Source organism: Eublepharis macularius, chromosome 2 (genome assembly GCF_028583425.1).
Source record: "Eublepharis macularius isolate TG4126 chromosome 2, MPM_Emac_v1.0, whole genome shotgun sequence".
Lineage (NCBI taxonomy): Eukaryota > Metazoa > Chordata > Lepidosauria > Squamata > Eublepharidae > Eublepharis > Eublepharis macularius.
In genome coordinates, this window is record NC_072791.1 from 53904600 (window position 1) to 53931965 (window position 27366).

Consider the following 27366-nt stretch of genomic DNA (forward strand, 5'->3'; position numbering starts at 1 on the left):
GGTATTGTCTGTAACAGAAACATCACCCTTGGCAACACATTCATCTTAATTACTGCAATTCTTCCCAACCATGACAAGTTCAATCTGTTCCATTTAATCAAGTCTTGCTCTATCTGAGTCCACAATTTCTCATAGTTGTTTTTAAATAAATCTATATTCTTTGCAGTCAATTCAATTCCCAGATATTTCACCTTGCTTGTTACTTCACAGTCTGTTATTTCCGTTAATAGTTGTTGTTTTTGTTTAGTCATGTTCTTACATAGTATCTTTGACTTCTTTTTGTTTACATAAAATCCTGCCAAATCTCCAAATTCCTTTATTTTCTCTATTACCTTTGGCATATTTTCCATTGGATCTTCCACAATTAACATTATATCGTCCGCAAAAGCTCTGACCTTATAGGAAAAGTCCTTTATTTTTATTCCACGGATTGCATTATCTTCTCGTATCTGTATCATCAATATTTCCAAAACCAAAATAAACAACAATGGTGACAACGGGCAACCTTGTCTTGTACCTTTACCTATAGTCAATTTCTTGGTTACCTCATCATTCACCACAATTGCTGCACTCTGGTCTCTGTAAATTTCCTTTACTGCTCTTATGAATCTTTCTCCCATTTGAAGCTTTTCCATGGTGGCAAACATAAAATCCCAGTACAAATTGTCAAACGCTTTTTCAGCATCCACAAAGAAGAAACCGACCTCCTTGTCACAACGTTTGTCATAGTATTCAATAGCATTTATAACTGTCCTTAAATTGTCTTTAATTTGTCTGTTTGGTAAAAAACCAGCTTGCTCCTCCTCAATAACTTCAGAAAGCCATCCCTTCACTCTTTCCGCCAGTATTTTCGCAAAAATTTTGTAATCATTATTAAGTAACGATATAGGTCTGTAATTTTTCACATTGGTCAAATCTTGCCCTTCTTTGGGGATCAATGATATATTAGCTTCATTCCAAGTATCTGGGATCCGCTGATCCTTTAAAACACCATTGATCACTTCTTTTAGGAATGGTGCCAGTTCATTAGCCATTACCTTATAAAATTTGGCTGTAAGTCCATCCGGTCCTGGCGCCTTTCCCAAATTTGTTGACTGTATTGCCTTTCTTATTTCTTCCTCCGTTACTTCATTATTCAGCTTGTTTCTCCAAGCTTCCGAAATTACTGGGAGCTTCATTTTCCCCAAATATGTCGCTATTGAGTCTCTGTTCACCTCTTTTTTATTATACAATTTGGCATAAAATTTATAAAAGGCTCTGCTGATAGCTGTCTGCTCCAGGTACACTTTATTGTCCTCACAGATTTTATTTATTATCTTCTTCTCCTTTCTCTTCTTCAATTGCCATGCCAAATATTTCCCAGGTTTATTCGCGCCTTCAAACGCCTTTTGATTCATTCTCTTAAGGTTCCATTCCAATTCTTTGTTATTCATTGCTGTCAACTGTTCTTGAAGAATTTTAATATCCTGGTAAATTTTCTTTTTCCCTGGTCTTTTCTTTAACTGTATTTCTTTGGCTTTTATTTTCTCCATGATCTCCTGTCTCCTCTCCTCTTTTTTTTCCCTGGCTCTTCCATTTAAGTCCATTAATATGCCTCTAATTACTGCCTTGTAGGTATCCCATACCTTATTGGTTGGTACTTCTCTGTTCATGTTATATTGTATGAAAAACTTTGTTTCTCTTCTCAACATCTCCATATTTTCTCCCTCTTGCAGCAAATCCTCATTTAATCTCCATCCTCTCCTTTTACTCCTTTTCCCCAGCTTCCACATAATTGGTTTATGATCTGAGCCTACCATAGGCATTATTTCCACATCCTTAGTCCAAAGCGCTAAGTCTTTTGAGGCCCAGATCATATCAATTCTTGATAACGTAGAATGTCTCGCAGATAAAAACGTGTATTGTCTGCCTTTGGGATTTTGTCTTCTCCATACATCTTCTAAAGTTTCCTGTTGCGTCAATACGAAAAACGTCTTTGGTAATAGTCCTTTTTTCTTTTGTGCAGTTGCTGACTTTTTATCTAATTCCAAGTTTGTCACTCCATTGAAGTCTCCTGCAAGAATTATCTGGTCATAGGAAAGTTCATCTAATTGCTTCCTCAAGTCCTCAAAGAAGCTTTCTTTTGCTCCATTAGGTGCATAAATTCCAATCACCAATACTCTCTTTAAATTCCATATACATTCCACTGCTATAAATCTGGCTTCCGCATCTCTCATCACTAACTTTGGCTGTAGCTCCTCTTTTATATACAATACCACTCCCCCTTTTTTTTTTATTGGAGGCCGCTACAAAGTCACTACCCAATTTATTCAATTTTAAATACTTTACATCCTGCTTTCTGATATGAGTCTCTTGCAGACACACAATATCACATTTTTGTTTTAATAGCCAGTGGAAAATACTTTTTCTCTTATTCGGTGAATTAAGTCCATTTACATTCCAAGATAAAACTTTGCACTCCATATTCATAATCTTGTTGCTGGTAAGTCCTTTTCATTGTCCCTTATAAACTGTTCCATCTCTGATTCAGATCTAATGCGCTTTTTCACTCCTCCAAATTCAAAGGACACTCCTTCTGGTAATTCCCATCTGTACCTTATTTTCATGTCCTTCAGAATCTGAACTAGAGCTTTATATTTTTTCCGATCTAACAACACCGATCTGGGTAGTTCCTTCATGATAATAATCGTCTTGCCATCAATCTCCAATGGATCCTGAAATTGTTTAGTCACGATCTTCTCTTTTATGTTTCTGGTTGTGAATTGCACAATCACATCTCTTGGTAGTTTCCTCTGGGTCGCAAATCTTGAATTTACACGGTATACCACATCTAGGATAGCCATCACTTCCTCCTCCTCCTTCCCCAGGTATTCAGCTAACACCTCAGTAATCTGTTCTTGAGCTGTCTTTCCTTCCACTTCCGGCAAACCGCGAAACCTCAGCTGCTTCTCCATATGTTTACTCTCCGCAACCGCCATTCTCCCCCTCATCGCCTTCATCTCTGTTCGTTGCGTGTCTGCTAAATTCTCCACCGCACTTTCCACTACCTTGACTCTTTGCTGTGTTCCCTGCAAATCGTTTTGCATTGTTTCCATACCTTTCTTCACTTCTGCCAGCTCATTTTTTACTGTCTCTTTAACCTCTTTAACCTCTTTCACCAACTCTGGTTTCATGTCCTTGAGCTCCTTAATCACTTCTAAAAGTTTTTTATCCAAATTCTCTATCGCTGATTGCCACTCTTTATTCGACATCGTGGGGCTTGCTTTGGCTCGCTCCCACGAGTCCGCTCTCTTCCTTAGCTCCGTGGCGTTTGATTTAATATCCTTTTAGTTTAAATGTCCCGGTTTTTCCAAAAAAACCCTTTTAAATAGTTCAAAATGTCGGGCGTCTTTTCTCTATGGTTCCTCTATGATTTTTGTAATCCAATATGGCTTACTTCCTCTTTCGCTGAAGCCGCGGCTCTTCCCCTTTCAAAGATGGCGATTCCCTTCTTCCTGCCCTCCGGCAAGGGCCGCTTCTCTCCAGCAACTCTATCGTTGTTACATACTTCCTGTTTCCCGACTTCCCACAGCAGCTCTCGCGATGGTAAAACTTTCTCACAGCCTGATATCTCCTTCTAGCCACAGGTATTCAAAACAATAGTCCAATTTCTTTAAAAGCTTCGTTTAACTTAGTCCTTTTTCTAATATAATTCTTGCCGGGTCCTCCCCTCCTTATACTGAGTCTGTTGCAGTTTAAAAGTCTACTTTAATTCTTCTTTACTTTAAGTAATCTGTCCCGTTTCAAGAGATAGTGATCTTTACCTTCTCATTCACTTTCCGTGGGTTGTAATCGCTGTTTCAATCTTAGATTCCCATCCGCTCTTCTTTCCCCTGTTGAAGCTTGGGCATGGGGGTCTTATGCCAACCGCATTGGCACCAGGACTGCCGCAGAGATTATAGCCGACCTGTCTTAGGGTGGGACCTCAAGGGTCGGGAGAGGATCCATTGCATAGGACCCCCCCTCGCCCGAGATCAACGCGCCCTGAGGTACTTGAGCGTTCTATGCCTGTTCTCCGCCTGAGAGCAGTTGGCCGCGGGCTTTGTTTTGCCCCGCCGGCCACTTAAACGGCAGCCCGGTCAGCTCCACAGTTAGAGCTGCGTTAGACCTCCATGGATCCCAAACAGGAAGTCCCTTCAATGATCTGTTCAGATTTCATCAGCATATGGAAGCTTCCTGTCTCTTCACAAGTGCAATCATAGACCCATCAGCAATAATGGTTCCACACCACCCCTATCCTTTGTCTTAACTAGGTGACCCACACTCTCAGCACTATCTGAGAAAGCATCATCTAAGAGCCACACTAGACAATATGAGTGACACAAGTCAGGTCATGTGTAGGGACCCCAATCTGGGTGCTCTAGAGTCAGATTTTCCAATCCAGGATAATGGGGAAAACTACTGGGAGGCTGGGGGGATCATTTATCAAGCAAATTCCAAATTTGTCCACTAAAGATCTCCCCAATTTCAGGAACATTGGACCCTGGTGTCAAATTCTATGAGCCTCTGAACGAGTTGCCTCCAGCCACTCTCCATTGTTTCCTGTGGGAGAAACATTTCCAAGGCTTTCCAGGTAAAGGGAAACCTTAAGTGAAGGCAACTCCAAGCCAAAATCCAGTCCTAAACCCAAGTTCCATTCCCATGCAATATAATCCAACAGAACTAAAGTGGGGAACCAATATCCAACCAGAGAACCCCAATGTAAAAGTAGAGAATGCTGAGCTGAAGCAAGGTGGGAGGGGGGCTTGCTGGAGTTGTGGTGTTTAAAAGTTGGCCAGCAGCAGCTTGAAGGGCTCTTTGGGTGGAGGTGGAGGAACAGGATGGGTATCTGCCTGCTGCCTCCTGTCCCCTGCCAGCCTTGTGTTGTTTCCCTGCCATGGTGCAAAGCTCGCCTCCATTAGGTGCTGCTGCTTTCTTGCTCGCATTGCTGCTATCTCACTCTCTGCTGCTTTGTTCCTGCTATGGCTCCTGCTCAGTAGAGTTTGGTTCCCTGGATCCAATCCAGGATTCTCTTATGTAATCTGGTATAGCCAGATTACGTCAGATTGGCATAAATCCAGCTATAAAGCTGGATCATGAATCCTGGATCACATACTGCTAGTCTAGGGTGCCCAACCCTGCATGTTGTCACAAATCGTTTCTCAAATAAAGTGGGTTTACTCTCCTAAAGAGTGCTGTATTGCTTTGCTGGGGTCTGGAATGCTATGAAGGGGACAGAAGGGTTTCCAGGCACACGATTTTTGCCAGCAGAAATTGCTGTGGAGGTGAAGGGACTCTTTGCCCCTTTCTCTGGCTCATGGAGCAAGTAAATCTACTTTATACTTATACTTTATACCCATGTCCCGACTTGATTCATTTGTAATGTCTAGTTTGGATTATAGCATTCCGGACTATGGAATATTATTGTCCACATGGTGACAGACTTATTAAAGAAATTTCAAGTTGACACTCTTAGTCTTTTCTGTTTCTGTTTCCTTGTTTTGCCTGCATAATATGGGGCATTATGTGGGAAGTTTAGATAGTCTTGTGTTTATAAATAGAAGCTTTCTTCACAGTCTGATTTACTGGATCATTTTATCAGCTCCTCCACAAACACATTGTATAAAGAGCATGAGGGCAAGATGAAGTTAGAGGTACATAGAGTTCTTCAGTGCATATGGAGAGAAAAATGAAAGCCCTAGAATATATTTGGAATAGCATTCTATTGGCTAAACTTGTGTGATGGCATACAGTATTTGTGTAGAAACACTGTATTGTGGCTTCCAATTGTTAAGTCATTATTTTCAACCATCTCATACATTGTCTCTTCATATTATATGCATTTTTTAAAATAATTCAACTAAATCATTATTTCAACCAGTGATTCTGATGTTTGGCATTTCATATGATTTAAAAATAGTATAGAGTCCAATAACACCTTTAAGACTAACCAACTTTATAGTAGCATAAGCTTTCGAGAACTACAGTTCTCTTCGTCAGATGACTTCATCAGATGAACTGTGGTTCTCGAAAACTTATGCTACTATAACGTTGGTTAGTCTTAAAAGTGCTACTGGACTCTTTACAATTTTGCGACTACAGACTAACATGGCTAACTCCTCTGCATCTGATTTAAGTTCCCTTTTATTCATATACATAGCTAAGGGTAACAAGTTTGGTAACAAGTTTAATGGCCAGCTACCCATAGCCAGTCAGTATAAATTTTTGTCTTCAATCAGTTTTTTGGGCTTTCTTTGAAGTAAACCAATCATGCGCATATTTTGTGATTCTGGACTATCATTATTCTCAGCAATCTTCTGTGTTAAACAAATTAGTTTCTGGGTATAATTCAAGGTATCAATTATCATCTACAAAACTCTTCATGGCCTAGCTCTCACATATCTGAAGGCCCACCTCTCCTGATATGCCCTGCTATGACATCTGTGCTCATCTGAGCAGTCTGCTGAAAGTGTCGCCCTGCAAATGGGTAAGTTCAGCAGCTACCAGTATCTGGGTATTCACTGTTGTGGCTCCCACTTTGTGGAATGGCCTGCTTGAAGAGGTCAAGAAGGCTCCCATACTTTTTTCATTCCACAAGATGGACATTTTATAAAGGAAAGTAAAATGTAGGGAAATGGAATTCTTTAGGATGTTTTTGCAAAGGGAAAAGGCTGTCGTGTAAGCAGTCGGCCCAGCCTCCACCATCTTTAATAGCTATTTAATATAGCTACCTGTGATATAAAATCACAAGACCCCTGGATTAAAAGCAGTTTGGTTTGCAAACGGGAATTCCCGTTGCTGAGTCCTGCGTGGGAGACCCAGGCATGAATGGAATGCCGCGTGTAAATGCAGAGCGACCAGCGGTGATTAGTTTACGGTCCTCTCAGCTCTGGAATCCAGAGCAACAAAAGTCTCGCAATGTCTTCCCACTTAGCACATTCCTTTCCCTTCTTCCTTGATGAGATCTCCTGCCCATGATTGAGGAGACATCAGTTAGCATCCATAAGCTCTTATAATTCATTCCTGGGGAACGTACATTCCTCAACTAAATTCATCAACTTAGCTCTGGTGTACTCCATTAACAAACTGCCCCTTTTGTGCAGGTCCAGGAGACACTTTCCATTCTCTTTTACACACCCCAGCAGCTAGCAATCAAGGTAATCAAACCTTTGTTATTCCCAGGAACTGACCGTTGGAGACTTTGTTCCAACGGCTGGGTGGGCTTTCCCACCTCGGGGCATGTTTTACCCTATATAGTGCCCTTGTCCCATTCAAATCATGCACACTTATTGGATCCGAAGTGCTGCTCCCTTGAGCCTACCCTGAGCCTCATGCTCTCCTGGCTGAGATCGCTGGTGTTTGAAGCTCTCCCTCCATGGACTTCCCTGCTCTCTGGATAGGTAATTATTGCCTTGCAAACCCTCAAATCCATTCCACCTTCACCACTGCTTTTCCTAGGCCTCTTGTGTGCTTGCATGCAATCTTGTATGTGTGTGTATGAGGTTTGCCTCTTGAATAAAATTACCCTTTAATTAAGAACAACGGCTTCATTTGCATCCTTGGGAACAGACCCTGTAAATTACTGGTGGAGATCCTGTTGTTACCACCTCTTATATAGCCATCTCCCTTGCCACTAATTCCCCCACTTACTCACAAGGAGACCATTCCCAGTAACAATAGTTTATAGCATTGTTTACTGTATGCATTATCTTGCTTCGTCTGTATTGTTTTCTAATTTCTGTAATCCGGTCTTATTACACTGTTTATTATATGTCTAATACTGTTCCTATTGCATTTTTTAAAAAAAATTGTAATCTACCCTGAGTCTCAATGGGAGATAAAAATAAAGTCCTTTCATATGTGATTATGTCATTTTGTGTGTGATCAAATTTTTATAATTTTGTATATTAAATCTTTTGTTATCTATAATTTACTGTTTTAATTTTGTAAAGCAACTAAATACAATGACCTAGAGTTTCTTAATTCTAGGAGTTCACAAAATGTTCACAGACATTCCAACTGTTCAGAGAACAAAGCTGTCAGAATGTTTGCAGTCTACCTTCTGTGTGTGGAATTTTGGCTAGGATTTAAACCTCACTCAGACCCCAAAGACAGCAATAGGTTCCTTTGCTGTTCCATAAAACTATACAGCACCAAACCCCAAAGCAAGATGGTTGAAAAGAAATGGTATGAAGTAATGGAATGTTTGAGAAACAGAGAGATAAATTTTCATAACGGAGATCCTCAATGACTGCAACATCACTAACGCATACAGTGCAAGAGGAAGTATTTCAAAGATGCATGGGACAGTCCGATGCATAGAACAGGACAAAGGCTTGGGCTACAGTTATTGTGCTATACGGACTGATCCTCTTTGCTCCAGGCATTGATCTAAATAGTGATCAATATCAACTTGCAGTGAAATCCTAAGCAGAGTTACTCCAGTCTAAGTCCATCGATGAACTTAGACTGGAGTAACTCTGTTTAGGATTTCACTGCTAATCTAGTTTTTGGGTGTAAAGTACACAGCCTCACAAAAGCCTCATGGACAAATGCTTTGATTTTCCAGCCTAATTCTAATTCATCATTCAGACAGATGTCATACCCACTTTAAGACAGCGAATGATGTTTCATTTGTTTTGATCCCAATAGACCAACAGCACAAGAGGTTTCAGCAACACAGGTAACCTGTAGGCCCCCATAGTTTATTGAGAGAGCTATAAAATCAATATGTTACTTAATTCAAACCAGGGCACAGCAGAGCAGTTTAGCACCAATTTTAGTGCCAATCTTCAGCCCTTGAACATGTAAAATGAGCATGCGCAAAATGTATTTCCCTCACTAAAAATATACCTGCAGTGTAATCCTTCTATGATTCTGGCATACAATCTGCAGATCATCTAAATGCCTGCAGTGGGTACAGTGCTGGTCTTGAACAGGTGGAGACCAGAATGAAACACATGCTTAGCAAAATAGATGGCCTTGAGCAAGTTACTTCTTCACAGCATAACCTCTCTCACAGATTGCAGGGTGTAACTGGTGATAAAGGATAGAGCAGAAGTTTGATATATATATTTAAGTTTGAGTTTGTGGCATCTAGAACGGAAGTATCATGTTTTGCTTTCCCACTGCCACCTTTCCATTGATCCTTATGCCTTGAAGGGTGGAGCACACAGATGTGGTTTGTGTTTGGTATAAAGCTGGTAAGACAAACTCATCCTTCTCCCTGAGAGGTAAGAGTTTCTCCTTAGTAAATGACATTCTCTGGATAGGATGTTTTTTCATGTTTACTAAATAGAAAACTGACAGGTGGTGGGTGGGATTCTTCTGATCATTCCTCAGTCACAAATAAAGCACTGAGGAGGAGCAGCAGCTGAAGTGAGGGACACAGCAGTCAGCAGTGGCATCTGCCTGAATAGAGTCCCAGCTCTGTGGTGACAGCTCCCTCCCTCTCCAATCAGCATGTGACTGGCTCTTGGTGGGGGGAATGGCACCACTCGCTGCTGCTCTGCTGGAAGGGAGACAGCTAGAAAGGGCTGGCTGACAGGTTTGAGCTCCTACTTACATGCAAATCATACCCAGCCCAGGAGCAGCCACAAAGCAGGAGCGCTTCACAGAGTTTCTTCAGACTCTGTCAGCTGGTCTTGTTGCTGTCTCTAATCATTAACAGGAACAGCAGCCGTGGAAGGACCAGCAACAGCTGGGATGAAGGCAGCTCTGAAGGTACTGAATGAAATGGGACTTGGGGAGGCCGATGCCCTCTCTCCCACTTTCCCTTCCTTTGAGAGAAATACAAAGAGAGCTAAACCTGAGAAAATAAGAGCTGTACGGCAGGGAATGGGAAAGAATTGGGGGATTTTAATGTCAGGGATTGGGTAAGAGCTCATTAAGGGTTTAGTCCTTTGGAGCCAGAAGACAACTTTGGGTGCCTAGGAAGCTAACAAAGGAGCTGAGCGCTGGGGGGGGGGTGAGGAAAGCGGGGAGTCAGGAAAGGAGTTTCCTGCCATGCCTAGAAAGGCAATGGAAAGGCACAGTCTGTGGAGGCAAGTTCTATTCAATGTGCATTGGACCAGACCATGAGGCTGTAACTATTTTAACTGAGTGGGACTGACTTTTGAGGAACATACAGCTGCACATCTTGTTGTATTTTAGGAACCAGGGAGAAGAGTTTGGGGTGCTATGGGTAGGAAAAAGGCATTTCGATGCCAGGACCTCAAAGTGCAATGGGAGAATTCGGAAAGGCCTGGGTGCCAGATCAAAACCTAACAAGATAGCAGGAGGAAGAATCAATGGTGGCAGTCAGCTCACCCCCTAGAAAGGCTCCTGTACTTTTAACAGCCGCCTGTCCACTCCAAGTAGGTGACGCTGCCAGGAGAAAAACCCTAAACAAGTCAACTTCATCTATTGCATTCGCTCCTCGCCCAGCAGCTGAAGGCAGAAAAGCCCCGCAGAGCCGGGGGGGGGGGCGCGGGGGAGTTGGCAACCGGACATGAGCTACAGATGCGTGTTCTGGGCCGCGGAAAATCTTGGCTGCAGGCTTGGGTGCCGGCCAGGGAGATGACTCGCTACGCCTTAAGCCCCATTCCCGGCATGTTTCCTCAGAAGGCGGGCAGAGCGGGCTGCGCAGGGGGAGAGGCTCCGCGAAGGGCGAACGAGCCTCGGGCTACCTGGCCGAGGGGAACCGCCGCCCGTCCGCTTTCCCCGCCACTTGGGCGCCGGCTGAGCTGCTGCTCCCGAAGCGGCCGGGTGGCGGCTCTGGCGCCTGCGGCTCCTTTCCCGCCCTTCCTCTCCCTGCCCCCCTCCAGCGCGCTTGACCGCCCAGGGGCCGCCGCCGCCGCCGCCGCCTCTAGTCCGCCCCGCCGGCAGCTGAGGCGGCAGCACCACGACTCCCACCGCCTGGCCTCTCCGTCCCGAGGCGTCTTGCTCGCCCCGCTTGCAGCCGAGGGGGGACTGGGCAGCGCCCCACTCAGCGGCTCGTCCCGGAAAACTCCTGACTCTGTCCGCTTCTCTCTCTCTTTCTCTCTCCGCCTGCCTGCCTGCCCCTCGTCCCGCGGGAAGTTGTCGATGAGCGCCCCGCCGGTCATCCGGCCGCCCAGCCCCTCTCCGCCGGGCGGCGGCGGCGGCGGCGGCGGCGGGACCGGCATCTCCTTCCACCTCCAGATCGGGCTCAGCCGCGAGCCGGTGCTCTTGTTGCAGGACTCGTCGGGAGAGTTCAGCCTGGCCCACGTCCGGGAAATGGCTTGCTCCATCGTCGACCAGAAGGTAAGTCTAAGAGGGCTCTTTGCCAGGCCCGGGTCGCACCGGCAGCCCCTCTGAGCATGTGCAGAAGACCCTCGCTGGGGAGTCGCTGCAGGGTAGAAAGAGTTCCGATGCTAACCAGAGCCCGGCGCATCGCATCTCCCCCCCTCCACGCCCTGCGTGTGGTTTAAGAATAGGCACTTTACATCGATGGCCTCCCCCCTCTGCCTCCCCAACTTCCCCGCCTTGCTCTTTCTTGCCTCCTTTTCCTCTTTCTTTCCCTCTCTCCTGTCCCTCCGGCTATACTTTCCATCCCTCGCTGGCCTGCTTTGCTCTTTGCATGGATGCGATTGCCACGCGCGAAGGCAGCTCCCCCGGCCGAAGATGCGGCCCTTCCCCCGGCTTGAAAAAAAGTGCGAGAGAGGGAGGCTCCAGGAGGCTGGGAGGCATCCCGGTGCTGGGGGCGAACCAGCAGCTGTCAAAATAGTAACCCGGCCCCGCAGAACCCGCTGGGAGAGGAAAGTTTCCACTTTGCGAGCCAGAAAGCACGCTTTGTCGACTGAGCTCTGGCCAGGGAGCCCTGGAGGTTGGGCCTGTCGGGGGGTCAGCCGCTGCCGGCAAACTGAAGCCTCCCGCTGGTTTGTTGGGGAGGGGGTGGGGGGAGAGAAGAGGCTGGGATGGCCACTAAGAACAAACGGGTTCTGCAAAAGTCTACAGATGACTGTGGACAAATACCTAGGGGTGCTTCATGTGCCAGGTCCTGTAAAGCCACAAAGTGAACCTGTCCAGAAATTTCTGTCTGCTTTGAGTGTGTGATGAAAAAAACAGTATACAAATAATTGTCATGGTTTTAAATGTCTTTTTAACCTCTGCCTTTGGCCTATTTCGCAGCAGTGCCTCCCATTTTCCTACTCATTCCCTCCCATCTCCTTGATGCATGACAAATGCTTGGCATTCTCACAGTGGATACTGTGTTGTGTTGTTTGGATGGTAGATACAAACCTGTTGAACTGAGGCTATCCTGTCTTGACATCTAAGGAACAACTTTCACAATTATTTACAAACTTAAATAGCTGATTTCCACCTAGGGCCAGACCCTGTTACTGTAAGCAGTAGAACAGCAGCATTGTGTGACTTTAGGCTATTCCCTTTTGAAAGTTATGGTACTCATTTCAAGACTTGGGGGTCACACAGGAAGTGCATCTGCCTTCTAAAGTAAGTCCTTAGAGATTAACTGGTTTGCTGTGGCATCATCTTTCTATTTTCTTTTAGGCCTCAAACAGGCTACAGAGTAACTGATGAAGTAGACTGTTGACTAAGAATGTTCAGGTCACAATAAATCGGTTTCTAGAAAGCATCCAGGCCAGAAATCTCACATTCATTCCAGATTTGCAGTTTTAATACCTCTCCTAATAAATGCTGAATTTGCACACAAACAAATCCCTGTGCAGGTGATGCATTGTTCAAAAAGATTGATTGAGGACATGGCATTGTGGTTAGAGATTATGAAGAAGTTGGGTTTAGATACTGCTGGGGGAAAAATAGCAGAGATGTATTAGCAAGATATATACACTGATGCAAGGTTACAATTTTGCCCTGGGCAAAAGGTTCTAGAAGTAATGAAGGGTGGGCTATGTGAGCGAATGGCTAGGGCTTTTGTCACAAGACTTCTTTCCACCCATTCTCAGGAAAGTTTGAACCATAGAAATGGAAATGCTGGTCGCCACCACTTTTATATAGGATTTTTGTTCACATTGGTGTTGTACATTCCAGTGAGAGGAATCAATGAACCTGGACTGGATTTACTACATAGAATTGCTCTGTCAGAATAATAGAAGTAGTAAATGAAAAAACACAGATATATACAACCCCCCCCCCTGGCCACTTTTGAATGCAATTGCAGGTTCCTGGGTAGACGGCTGGAGTAATAGAAGAATAATAGATTTACCTTTTTTACTGACTTATTTTCAAGCTGAGTGCCTAGTGATATTGGGTGACTTGAACACAGATACTATAAAATTAGTTCACTTGAAATGCAAGTATGTCCTACATAAGTATACTACTTTCTATCTGCTTCTTGATGTGCATGCTGTGTGGTGGAGATCTGAATCTGTAACATTGTAGCTAAGTAATAAAAATTAGCTGGTGACAGTTCTTAAAATCTGTGTTAGACTCTTCCCCCATGGGAAATGTGGGCATCATAATGCAGTATGGTTTAACTCCCTCCCCAGAACTGCAATATGGTATTGTTAACAGATGATTGTTTTACTCTTCAGGGTATTCTAAATCAGCTCTCCTGCAATATGGAGATTTTAGCAGTCTGTATTATAGGGTGGTTGTAAACCATTCTTTTCCATACTTACAGTGCAATCCTAAGCAGAGTTACGCCAGTCTAAGCCCACTGATTTCTATGGGCTTAGACTGGTGTAACTCTTCTTAGGATTGCACTGTTAATCTCCACTCCCCTAATATGAGCATAATATTTCTCAGTCTCATCTCCATATGTAATAAGAGGATAATCATGCTGTTTATTTACTTTCTTCATTTAGTCTACTTTTCTTACAGAAACTAAAAATGAATTATTGAAAGTTTACTTACTCTCTTTCAGTGCCAGAATCATTTTTAGGTTACTTATTTCATTTTCAGAAGTGTATCTTTTCTCCTACATAACAAAATCTGAGTTTGAAAGAGCATGAACTTCTGTCTTTGCTTCGACTGATGCTTTAAGATCACTGCAATGTGTTCCTGGGTTTCTCCAGTGCCTCCTATAAGCAGCCATCACTTTTAGCACTCTAATGAGAGATAGTCATGGTTGTTTGAAGTAAATCTGATCTACAGACAAAGGAACTGTCAACCTCATATTTTATTATTTCTGTGGGTTGTACCTCTTGAATGAGGTACATTTTTTGCCTGAGAAAACCAGGAAGTGTGACACAACTACTGACAGATTCTTGAATATTTAATAGACTGCTCATTTATTGTGTAATTTTCCATAGTGAATCACGTGAACATTTCTAGTCCAAAAGCACTTTCAAACAACTAATTCTACCTTGAAAATTTGGTACAGAGGTCCCATGTCTATTAGGTAAAGTATAAGTGCTGGTGGCTCTTAGGATCACCAGTGACTTGTGGCTTAGTGAGAATTGGAACATCACAGCTCAGTGCTCTGCTATGCCACACTAGCTTGGTGTGGAAGTAGACAGTGTATGTCTGGCTGTGTGATGGTTCTCTGGTTAGATATACCATTTTTGTGGTAAACCAATTCAGTATGATTGAATATAGCAGGGAATTGCCCACATGGAAAGGGAAAAAATAACACATTGAAAAATCAATTAAAATCCATGTGAAATTGCTGAGATGAGGGTAAGGAGAGAGCTGTTTGTGCTGCTGCTTTTTGAACTTCTTTTAAAACCACACTTTCCCAGTCATAACATATGTGATGCAATTTCTGCTTTGAGGACAGTTGTCTTGAATCCACGTAACTAATGGGAGGCACAACTGTATATCTATTGTGTGAAAAAGATGGTCTGAAAATTTCCAAGCTGCCACAGTATTTTTTAAATTAAGGAAAACTATGGAAAGGATGGAATAGCTATTGGAAGTCAAGATCAGGCCCTTATGAATGGATAGGTATGTGCACAGGCATTCCTTATTAGAGCTCCAAGAAGCAGATACAATAGTTCTGGAATTTTGGTCTAACCTTAGAAGGTGTGTATTGGTAGAGGAGCTACTTCAGGAAAATGTTCTCTCCCCCCCCCCCCCCGCTCCCTGAAGTCGGTTAGGTCATGGAAGACATGGCAGGAAGCACAAATCTGCAACTTGCATGTACTTAATTGCCTTTCCCTTTTCTTTTGCAGTGATTGTGCTTGATAAGGTAAGAAGGAGCAGGAAATATGAAGGATTTTTGTCTTTAGGTCATACCCTGGCATGGTGATCTTATGTCAACTTCAGTTACAGGGGGTTCAGTGTGTGAAGATAATCAGACCTAGTTCCCTTTTCCATGCATACATTGTGGAATGGGGTAATTTTGAGAGAGGCAAGGAACTTTATGTGCCTACATGACATAGATCAATGAACAAATTTGTACTGAGAAATCTATGTCTAGTAGTTTTGCCAGAATGTAGTGGGATTTGTTTAGTTGTCATGTATGTGGTTACCTGATAAGAAAATAGGAGCAACCATGCTGGGTCTTACCCATAGTTCATCTAGTCTTAAATCTGTTGCCTGTCATTTTTGTCAGTACTCCCAGTTGTAGTGTTGTGGGGAAGAGAGAATTTTCTCTGTCTACTTTCTCCATCCCATGCGTACTTTTAAAAACTGCTATCATGTTTCCCCCCTCCCCCACACTAGTAAACTTTTCTGTAAAATAAAGCTTTTCTTCGGACAAAAGGTGCTTCATCCCCTAGATCATTTTGATTGCTCTTTTCTACATTATTTTCAGTGCTACAGTATCCTTTTTAAAGATACAGCAACCAGAACTCTCTGTTGTATTCCTAAAGTGACTGCACTGTAGTTCTGTGGGAAAGCATTAGCATAGTGATTGTTTTGTTATCAGTCCTCATTCCTAATAATCCATAGCATATATCTTGCCTTTTTCACAGCTATCACACACAATGTTGAGATTTTTTTCCTAGCTAGCCACCAGGACCCTAATATATTTTTCCTGGCCAGTTACCACCAGTTCTGACCTGATCAGCTAAGGTTGTGAGAGTGTGTGAAGCGCATTGTCGGAAAAGATTTTTTTTTTAATAAAAAAATGCAGCCTCGTGCACTTATCAGCATTTCCCCCCCTGCTGTCACTCCAAGCCATGGTGGACAATGGGATTTGGGGGTGAGGGACTTGGCAGACCTATGATCAGCATATATTTAAAGTTAGGATTTTTACAGAGTTCCCTTTTACAGAAGCCATACTGATTCTTCTTTAGTATGGCTTGTTCATCTGTGCACTTAGTTATTCCAACTTCAATAATAATTTCTAAGTTTTGTGGGAACAGATGTTAGGTGTTAACATCTGGCATGGAATTTTTTTGATGTTCTTGGACTCTGTTTTAAAATTTTGTGTTACATTTACTACCTTACAGCCCTGTGGAATGGAGGTTGATTTCAGTGCCTTGAAGCTCTCCAGGTCTTATGATCTTTCCTTAGTTTAAAAGCTGCTCTTTGACCTTAGATATTAAGCGCCAGTAGTCCGATTTCATTTCATTTTAAGCAGAGCCCATCTTTTATATATATATATATATATATATATATATATATATATATATATATATATATATATATATTATTGGATTGTCCTCAAACATTCTCCAGTGCCTGGCAAATGTTAACTGTTCCCCTCAATACAATCACTTCATGCACACATGAGACGACTAAGCTTATCATTTCTGACTGGCCCTGTGCATGGAACAGGCAGTGTTTCTGAGAAATGCTGCCTTGGAGGTGCTTCCGCCAAACAACACACATTTTCCTTCCAGAACAGCACGATAACACTTCGAGACATCACTTATGGTGATGTATGCCATGATCACTGATTCTTCCTCTGTACTGCACAAGCCCCTCAAAGCCCTATCTTTAAGGACTGAACATTGTACTCATGACCTTTCCCTCTTCCCATCCCATTACTAGAAGAAGATCATCAATGTGACAAGATACTGGTTGACCATCTGAGGAATTGGTCTCTCCTTCAGAATCATTTGCCCTCTTTTCAGTATGATACCCTCCTACCCAGAGACCCTCATTCTCCATCAAAGTGGAGGAGCATTTGCCATGGGATTCGGATACCTCAGTATCAGCAGTCTTTGAGCCAGGAATTAATTTGACACAACTTCTGATGGGCAACACACTGTGCATCTCCTTTGCTGGCTTTCAAATTTCACAGTTGTTTTTGTCTTTTGATGCTTTTCAGGTTAAAGCTGAAGCATCAGGCATTATGCATTCATCCAGTATTGGGAGGAACCAAGTTTCATGCCCTGACTTTCTTGCCTTGTTGCTGAACTAACACCGGCTGCAGTCCTAATAACACTTTCCTGGGAGTAAGTCCCTTTGGATAGCATGGGACTTGCTTTGAAATGATCTGCTTAGGATAGCTCCCAGAGTTGCTTAAGTTGCCTTTTTCAGATGCTTTGTTGCTGCGGCTGTGGCACTTTCTTGTTAAGGCTCCAGTGCTTGTAGATATCTAACTGCATCTCATCATCTTAAGGGGAACTTTACTTTCAGAGTCTGAAAGTCCTAGTCAGAGATGCTGCATTAGTACCAGAAGACTCTTTCTTGTGCCATTGTCATATAGCTGAAAATGTAGCACAGTGGCTAAGTGGTTTGGCTGCAAATCAGCAGTCTACTAGTTTGAATCCCACTATGCCCATGAGTTCAATAGGTAGCCTTGAGTAAGCCACTCCTCTTAGCCCCAGCTGTATTTTGGGGATAATAATAACACTAACTTGTTCACCGCTCTGGGTGAGGCACTAATCTGTCTAGAAGAGTGGTATATAAGTGCAGTTATTATTATTATTAATCTTCCATTTGAAACTTTGTGCATATTGTTGTATTCTTCCAAGGGCGAAAGTGAATCAAATTATGACTACAGCAGCAGAGATTTTATTCTTTATGTACATGCTTTATAAAGTACTTTATAGGACTGTTTTTTGGTGAAAATTGGTTGCTAGTTCTATTACTAACAAATAAAATCATTTAATAGGAGACTGGCTTGGCACCCTGTTTTAATGTTTTTCAGAACCGAATGCACACCCCTTCCCCCTGTGCAGGGTTTTTGTAGGTCAGATAGACAAGCAAATTTAAGAATGCTGCATATCAAGCCAGAATGATACCTTGGGCTTGGACCTGCCATCCAGTGACTAGTTTGCCAACCTTTGCTGTGCATCAGCCCCCCCCCCCTTTTTTATCAGTGCTTTTAGATAATCTCTTTGGCATGCAGAGTTATTGGTGTCATGGAAAGGAAGAAAGGGCTACATTTTCTGCTTCTGTGAGGTAAAGTGATAGGAGTAGGGAGAAGGCAAGGTAAACAGCAAGTTCTCTTGTTCTGACACCTGCAACGTGCTCAGCAAGCTTTTTGCTGCTTATGAAGCACTTTGTCTTGGGTGGTGCAAATGGCTGTGATGATAAGTGTGTCAGGTCCCAGGCTGCACAGAACAAAAAAAGATGCGAGGGTAGGCAGGAGTCTTTCAATAGGGCCGGTGCTGAATTTCAGCCTGGGGAATTGGCAGCTGACCTCTGTGCATAATGAAGGTAACTGAATCTTTTCTATCAACAGCCTGAACTATCTAGTTATAAGGCTGCTGAATGCAAAGGTGGTGTAAATACTGAGTAGAAATTGTTAATAATCTACAAATCATTTTTGTAATAATGTTGCTATATTTTCTTCCTATCCTCTGATTATGAAAAAGACCAATGGTGAATGATAAAATTTTGAAATTAGATGAGAAAAAATATTACAAAGTGTTATTTTTAAATTTAGATTGGTATCTATAAAATCAGCAATCACATAATCTTAAGCCTTTAATGATTAGTGACTTACTACATTTGGAATAGTTCACATGCATTGACATCCCTTCATAAGAGCATAAGAAGAGCCCTGATGGATCAGACCAGTGGTCCATCAGCATCCTGGCCCAGTTACTCTGGAGAGCCCACAAGAGTGCGTAGAGGCCACGGCCTAGTAACTGCTGATAGAGCGGTCCTCCATGAATCTGTCTAATCCCCCTTTAAATTTTTTGGTCATCATTGTAGCCTCTGGCAGACAATTCCACATTTTAGTCACTAGTTGAGTAAAAAGAAGTATTTCCTTTTGTCTGTCCTGAAACTACTGTCCATTGACTTCATTGTATGCCCTCAAGTTCTAGTATGTTGGGAAAGGGAGAAAAAAGTTCTCTTTGTGCACTCTTTGTGCCATTTAGAATTATTTGCGTATCTTTTTCAAAACCAATACTGTTCCACAGTATTTTTAGCAATGTTTTATGTGTGTTTAACTGTTTTTATAACTTTATATAGACAAACAAAAGTGTTAAAGTTTACCAGTAAACAATTCTTTCAGATGGCTTTATGGTGTCCTTTTTGTATATGAATTTCATCTTCACAGTGCAATCCTAAATAGAGTTACTCCAGTCTGGACTAACTCTTTTTAGGATTATAGTTAGGTACAAAATTGGCAAGAACAGGGAAAGGCAACCCCACCCCCATGTTTTAAACTCTCTGTATTTGGGCAGTTGATTAACTTTATTATAAACCAGTTACAACAATTATTATAAACAACCTGTGCTAAGTATGTATACCAAAGGCACAAAGCCATTTGTCTCAAAAAGAGGGAGGAAGGAATGACTATCTAGTGTGGGTTACGTTTCTAGAGATATAGAATATAAAAAGTGAACAAATGTCCATAAAATACACTTTCTATCCATTTAACCTTGCATCTATTAATGAGTGAGTCTTCCTGTGAATCTTAAATCCTCCCAAAGCCAAACTGCTGTCCTTTGGCAAAAATGAAACTGAGCCATTCATAAAATATATTTATTACTTGCATATTGAAGCACTTAAAAATGTCACTTTCATTGAGAGTGTACTACACACCAACGTTTTTCTTCTTTGAATTAGACTTTTACTTGATTCTTCTTTGTTACAGGCTAGCAATGCTGTGGAGTTAATCTTTCACCCATGGCTTAAGAGAAGAAATATGAGAATTAGCTAGGCAATGCCCATATTTATTATAGTAGTGGTTTTGGTATTTTAATGAAGTTGGACTGTGTTACATTCTGGTAACTGACGGTGAATTAGTAGACATTACTCCTCTTTTCTGTTTAACTATAACCTCTCTTTAAAATGTTCTTCTAGAACATGTTTAGAGATCTGTCATAGAAAAAGAAATGTTCACCAAACAGAACCATCGAGATAGACTCTTTGCTTCTTGTTGCTATATAGTTTGGGATATGCCTGGTATTTTACAGAGGATTGTTTTAGTTAATCTTAGGTAATGCTATGAGATGTAAGAGAGGATAGAGAGAATATTAGTTTTGTAGAGCAGACTGTACCACTTAATATTACAGGTGAAAAAAGCGCACCTGTTTTTGCATCCTCCATGTAAAAAACTCCTTTAAAATCTCACCTAGCACATCATGGGAAGAGTAGTGTGCTAGTACTATACATGGAGGGAGATTTTCCATAGGAAAACATTCAAAATGTAATCCTTCCCTGATTGTGTCATGGAATAGAATTAATTGGATCTCCATTTCAGGACTCTGTCACTCATTACCACTGTAGTTTGCTGTTGTTACCAGATTTCACCCTTATGTATGTACTGCTTTTTCCAGAATTTCAGGCTTGTTTATGTATTTATGTAGATGAATACATCACACTTCAATGAATTTGGTGTAGTTTGCTGCTCAGGTGGCTTTGGAGGTGGGTTTGAACTTGAGCTAAGTCGAGACTTGATGTAGGATCATAAAATAGTCACATTCCAGGACCATGCAGTACTCAAGTTTAGTTTCTGCTAACAAAAAAGTAGACTTATGTCATAAGGCATCTAAGTAAGTAGGTGCAAATGTAACCCTATGGAACCTTCGCTACATAGATCCCTCTCCTAAATTACCTTTTTCCAATTGGAGAGTTGGGGAGGGGATTCAAGTCAATACATGACAGCACCCTTGTGGCTTGGCAAGTGAAATGAAATTGCTTCACAATGAAAACATTCAAAATATGATAGCTTACAAGGTAACAAACATTTATCATGAACACAACAACTTTACAGCTAAAGGTATAACTGAACCATAATTGCTATGAAGATAACAATATTTGCAGAGACAGGATCTTCAGTGTCCTTCAGAAAGGGCTCTCTGAACAAAGGTAAGCCCTAACAAATGGTTTCCAGCAATTCAAAGGGAATGACAAGTCCAAAGTGTTCACCTATAGGAGAAATACAGGGCTGCTGCTTCCCCTGTGTGATCTTCAATGGTTCCTGCTCTTGAGGCTTCCTATTTTTGGCTTGGGCCTGCAAAGATCAGCAGTTCCCTCAATCAAGCGCTAGGTCTTCTCTTGCCTGCTGCAGACCAGACTCACTATGGGGAAAGAATTTTAAACAATAACAGTTTGATAAAACCCTTCTTTATAATATCTCCTAAAATTTAATTTCTCCCTGGTTGGGCGCATCACATACCTGCAAAGAAATTAGCAGTTCCCTCAATCAAGCTCAATGCCTTTTGTTGCCTGCTGCAGGCCAGACTGGCTGAGGCGGTGGGGCTCTGGCAGTTGGTAATATAGGAGCAACATAATACAGGAACAACTGCCCGTGTGCTGTGACTTTTTACTCCCTAGGCTCTACATTCGAAACTTTTAATAAAAATAAAATGTTTAAGAGAAAATGGCGTGGGTTACACAAGAAATAAAGAAGCTGTTTTAATAGTATGCATGTGTGGGGAAATGGCAATGGCTCAGAAGTGGGACAAGACAAGACTTCTGCCCAGCCAATCTCATATGTACAAGCTTTTATGCAAAAAAGGAAGCAGTGTGCAAACTGATGTATTGTCGAAGGCTTTCACGGCCGGAGAACGATGGTTGTTGTGGGTTTTCAGGGCTGTATTGCCGTGGTCTTGGCATTGTAGTTCCTGACGTTTCGCCAGCAGCTGTGGCTGGCATCTTCAGAGGTGTAGCACCAAAAGTGTGCAAACTGTTAACAGATGTAGTGCAGGTAAGTACACAGGTTCCTTGTGTGGATTTCTGTAACTGCATGATAAGAATGGCCTGTCTAGATACAGGTGTATAGGTGTCAAGATGTTTAGGGAGCAGTATAAGTGTGAGAATGTTACAGGAAACCAAAACTACTGTGCTTCTAGTAACTGTTACACAGTAGTTTACTTTTTACCCAGTCTGTATATGCATTAGACATGATGCAACCTAAACTTTCAGCTTCTTTGAATAAAACATTGTTGTGCTGTTGACACAGGGAAGTGCTAAACTTGTTCATATTTATATTTTATACCACATTATAAACAGTGATTACGGGATTAAACTGATTAGGAATTACGAGAATCTTCTGACAACTTGGAAAATAATTAAAGCTGAACTAGATCATCAAAAGTATCTAGGAAGGAACAGCCTAATCTCAATTGGGGCAGCTAAATTACCTACATCCTCCTATACTGATAATCCACATTTCAGGGCCAGATGTAGCATTATAATTTCATCCTAAGTATAACTAACAAAATTACAATGATTTGAATTACTTACTTTCTAGCAAGCATACAAGAGATGGTTTGATTTAACTGGAGTGCTGTAGCTTGGGTGCAGGAAACTGGGGTTCATATCCCTAATTGTTTCTGAAGCTTACTGGATAGTTCTGGACAAGTCAGTATGCTTCAAAGTAGTGTAACTCACAGAACTTTTTGGGTGGGTAATGGTCCCCATATACTGCTTTGGGCTGTTTGGAGAAAGAGCAGCAGTGGCAGTTTGTGACTTTTGGAATGGGTGAGTTGCAGTTTTTAATCTCCTTCTATGCCTCACAGCGGGTCTTGTATAGCGTTAAGAATGGAAAGAGTGTAGTTAGTACCTATCCCCACCAAAGAACATCAGCTATTCTCTGTACATGCATGGCTACAGCTTTCATGTGAGTAGCAAGAACATGACTTCCAGACAAAGCTGAGTCTCAGCTGTTCTCATTTAGAAATTAAGCCTTTTTCTATGGCATAAATGCTCAAATCCATGCATTTTTTTTTAAAAAGAGAGGGCCCTCTATTGCCAAAAGCTAAAATAAGCTACTAAGAATCAGGTTGTATGCTGTTTATTTCGAAGTTACATTTACAGTGCAATCCTACTCAGAGTTACTCCAGTCTAAACCCATTGATTTTAATGAGCTTAGGCTGGAGTAATTCTGTTTAAGATTGCACTGGTAATCTCTCAAAAACCAGCCCACTTTCCCCTAAAATGGTCAGAACTATGTCAACCATGTGGACAGAAGGGGTTAATGCAGGGGTGGCCAAACTTGCTTAATGTAAGAGCCACATAGAATAAACGTCAAATGTTTGAGAGCTGCAAGACATGATGATGCATTGAAGTGACTTCACAGGAAGAGGCGAGTGTGGAGGAGTATCATGAAAGTGGCCTCACAGGAAGAGGTGGGGTTTTGATGCAGTATACTGGAAGTGACATAATCTGAAGGGGTGAAGCTTGGGAAGAGCCATCACCTGACCTTTGACAAAAGTGATATCACATCCTTGATAGGCTTCAACCACAAAGGGGTGTCCCCAGGTATTTTCTGCATTGGACCTGGCAACCCCAACGTTTTTATTGAAAATATGAAAGACATGGAAAGAAAGAAGGAAAGGGAGGGAAAGACATGGAAAGAAAGAAGGGAAGAAGGGAAGGGAAGGGAAGGAGGGAAATAAACAAAACTAAAATAAACTGTACGCCCACAGTGATACTCAGAGACCTCTGGGAGCCACACAATATGTCTGGAAGAGCTGCATGCAGCTCCCGAGCTGCAGTTTGGCCACCCCTGTACTAGAGCATCAGTGCCCATTTTAATTGTCATGGTGGAGTCATGGGAATGTGCAATAATTTCTTATCTTGAACAAAGTACATTTCTCCACTGAATTATAACAACCAGCTGCTCCATATATCCAGACAAAAAGAAAATAAGTGGGGCTCCACAAGGAACTTGGAGAGAGGAAATCCCATCCTCCAGCTGCCAGCTTCCTCATTTCTCTAGCTTCTCTTTTCTTCCTTCCTTTCTCTGCTCTGTCACTACCTATGCTTCCTCCCATCATCACCTCTTCCATCTTCCCTGTGTTTTCTTCTTGCCATCAGCTCGTTTACCACCTTGATAAACACTGTCAATGCCTAGCAACTGGCAGAAAAAACAGAGTTCTCACAATGTAATTCCCCCCAGATTTATACAAAGATCCCTCCCATGTCTGCCCCCCTGCACATTTTTTAAAATCCATGCAGTGGGGCCATGTTCAGAAATAGATTATAGATGCCTTCCAGGTTTGATAGAATAGAGAATTGGTCAGTGTGACATCCAGACAGACCTTAGGCTGCACAGTATTTGTGTAAAAAAATTCACTAGCAGATAACTCCTTTTAGAAGTCTACAAGAAAGCCAGGTGATAGGACCCCTTATACAGGTCTATAAGAAAGCCATGCAATAGAAAGCAAACAGTGAAGTCTGTGCCTTTCTTGCTGCTTGTGATAAATCATAAGCAGCCATCACTGAGATACAAGTATGTGCTGGACCATCCCTAGCTAAGTATAAGTACAAGGCGCCTCATGTCTTCATGCATAGCCAGGCTTTGAAAAGCCCAGATACTTATTAAATCAAACTCTGGCAAGAGGTTTCAGGGAGTGTCCAAGAGAGCCATGACTCAGACTACCTCCTCCCTTTCTGGAGTTCAGCCATAGAAACCCACTCCTACACAGTCAGTTCCAGTGTGCTGATGATGGAGTGTTGTCTCTTAGACCAAGAGGCGACAACTATGTTTTTCTTTGCAAGAGGAAAAGGAGGAGCAACCAATGGCTAGCCCATCACCTGCACATTGGAATTGACTCTGTGGGGAAGGATTTGTTTAGATGCATGCCAAAGAGAGATGAGGTAGCCTGACTTGCCATGCATCTTACTCTGCAGGCTCCCCTCCCTCTTCTGGACTTCAACCTGAAAATAATTTGAGGAACCAGAACCAAATATACAAGACACTGTACTTTTCTATTTGTATTTCCCCCTCCCTCCTCTGACATTGATCAGCTAACAATGCTCACAGTTGCTCTTAAGTGTTACTGGCTGATCGAAGTCAGAGGAGAATGTGCTTCTTGAGTGTCCCTGATTGGAGGTCCACCTTGTGGTTGCTTACATGGACAAAGCCTTGCCAGTAGTGGAATGTAAGGGTGTTTCTGGCTTCTGTATGCACACCGCTGTATCAAATATTCACATGTTTGGGGACAGGCTGCTGCTTCTATTTTGGTCCCCCAGCACTTGGGAATTTGAACGCTGACAGCAGGGAGCATTTGGCACTCATGCTTGAGGCATATGGAACAGTTTGCTCTGTATACCCTGATTTTTGCTGTCCATGCCTTTTGCTTTTGGCACATAATTAACTTTATTGTCTGAGTGGTGTGTACATGTGTGTGTATGTTGTGGGTGTGGGAGGGAATGTGTATACAGTACAGGCTTGAAATGAGGAGTTGGATTCTTAGTGATTCTGAATTTACTCATATGGCTGGATAGCAGATAGCAGCTTAAAAACTTGGCAGTAATTTGAATTAGTGCACAATTTATTCATGGTTGAGACCTGCTTGATTTTTACAATGTATTGTATGTTATATAGATGAAAAATGACATTGAGATACAAATTGCTAAAAGGTTTATTGTGCAATACTGTTTGGTTCAATGTTTATAGTTGTGGAAATGTGTAATATATGTATCAAAATGAATTACAGAATTGGATTAAAGTCAGTAGACGGTCCTTCTTAAAGTAGGTCTACAGTACAGCATACTGGCAAATGTAACTGAATGGAACTTCTGTTTGATCTTTTAATGCTTTCTTTCCCGGTGGGAAGGCTAATATAGTATCAGTCCTGCTTTCAAAGGCTCACCCATGTTTGTGTCTTCGTTTGCCATAAATCCTATCACCTGCTCTAAAGTGATTTATATTGACCAAATGTGACAGATTGTATTTGAGATTGAATGGAGACAAGCTGATTATTAAAGTGGAAGTATGTCATGCTGGGAAGTTGTTGATCATTAAAAATGTTATAGATAAAAATCTAAAAAGGGGGGGGGAAGTAGGTTAGTGCATAGGGTTGCCACCTACTTGGAAAACTAACATCCTGTCCCTTTAATAGAGGTATAATGGGATGTTGATTGTTAGGTGATATAATTTGCCTCCATGCAATGAAAAGCTTTAGCTGCCCATTTCCACACATTGAAATGAAATCCTGCCCTCAAGTCATAGTTGACCTATGGCTACCCCTGGTGGCGTTTTCATGGCATGTGACTAACAGAAGTGGTTTGCCATTGCCTGCCTCTGTAATCCTGGTCTTCATTGGAGGTCTCCCATCCAATTATTAATCAAGGCTGACCCTGCTTAGATTCTATTAGGTGATATAATTTACCTCCACGCAATGAAAAGCTTTAGCTGCCCATTTCCACACATTAAGTCTACCTTACTGCCAGACAAAGGTCACCACTCAGATGGCCGCATTTAATTGGAAACCGCATTTTGAAGCATTACATATCTCAAATGTCTTATGAACTGAAGGAAAGAAATTGCATTTTTAAATTTTTTTAGCAACAACCTATATGGTTTGAGCACTGGGAAAATACGACTTTTCTTTTTATAATGCCATTTGGATTATGTGCAGCAAAAGCATGTTGTGTTATAAACCAGTGAGACCATGGGTGGTCTCAGGAAATTCACTCTTTCTCAGCCAAACTTCCCTTGCAGAACTGTGAGGATGAATAAGAAATGGTAAGTGCTTCATATGCTTTTAAAAGTGCTATGGGAATTATTAAGAATAATTCTTCTTACATATGATTCTTAGAAGTTCTAAAACTGTTCAAGTATCTTCATATGGGGCTATTCATTCATCATCTTAAGTGCAGCAAATCATCCAAGTAGCCTTGCAGTTGAAAAGGATTTAAAAAGTCAACCAGCGACTTTATCAGCATTTGGAAAATATCTCTTCAAGAAAGAGAGTGATTATGTAGCAGAATACAAATGTTATACTTAGCAGACAATTAGTTTGAAATGTTGCTTTTTAGTGTTTAATTGTAAATGACTGAACTACTTCTTCAAGTTTAATGAAAAACACTCCATGCAGCAAGACTGTGCTTGTTTGCCAAATTAGGGAAAAAATGGATTTTCACATTTTTCAATCAGAGTTCCAACATCATTGTTTTCAGATAATCATTAAAGAGGCAGAAAAGTCACATTGTTACAATGCAATATAAAACACATTTATTTTCGGCATACTTATTTGTTATCTTCATCTGGCACCCTCAGAGTTGGCAATTAACTTGGAAAAATAGTTTTGGGCAGTGCCAGTGGTAACTGGTCTTGACTAGGTTTTTCCTCATATTTACTGGGTATGGGAAAACAACAGTTTTAAGAGGCTAACA

At 41.9% G+C, this 27366-nt stretch overlaps 1 protein-coding gene across 1 annotated transcript in view; it reads left to right on the forward strand.

Moving 5' to 3' along the window:
• The first annotated feature begins 11060 nt into the window (after positions 1-11060).
• Positions 11061-27366, forward strand: part of PRKD1 (protein kinase D1) — a 153003-nt gene continuing 136697 nt past the window's right edge. Inside the window, exon 1 of the mRNA XM_054971371.1 lies at positions 11061-11280. Coding sequence (XP_054827346.1) covers positions 11083-11280 — 198 coding nt within the window. The 5' untranslated portion in view covers positions 11061-11082. The remainder of the gene's footprint in view (positions 11281-27366) is intronic.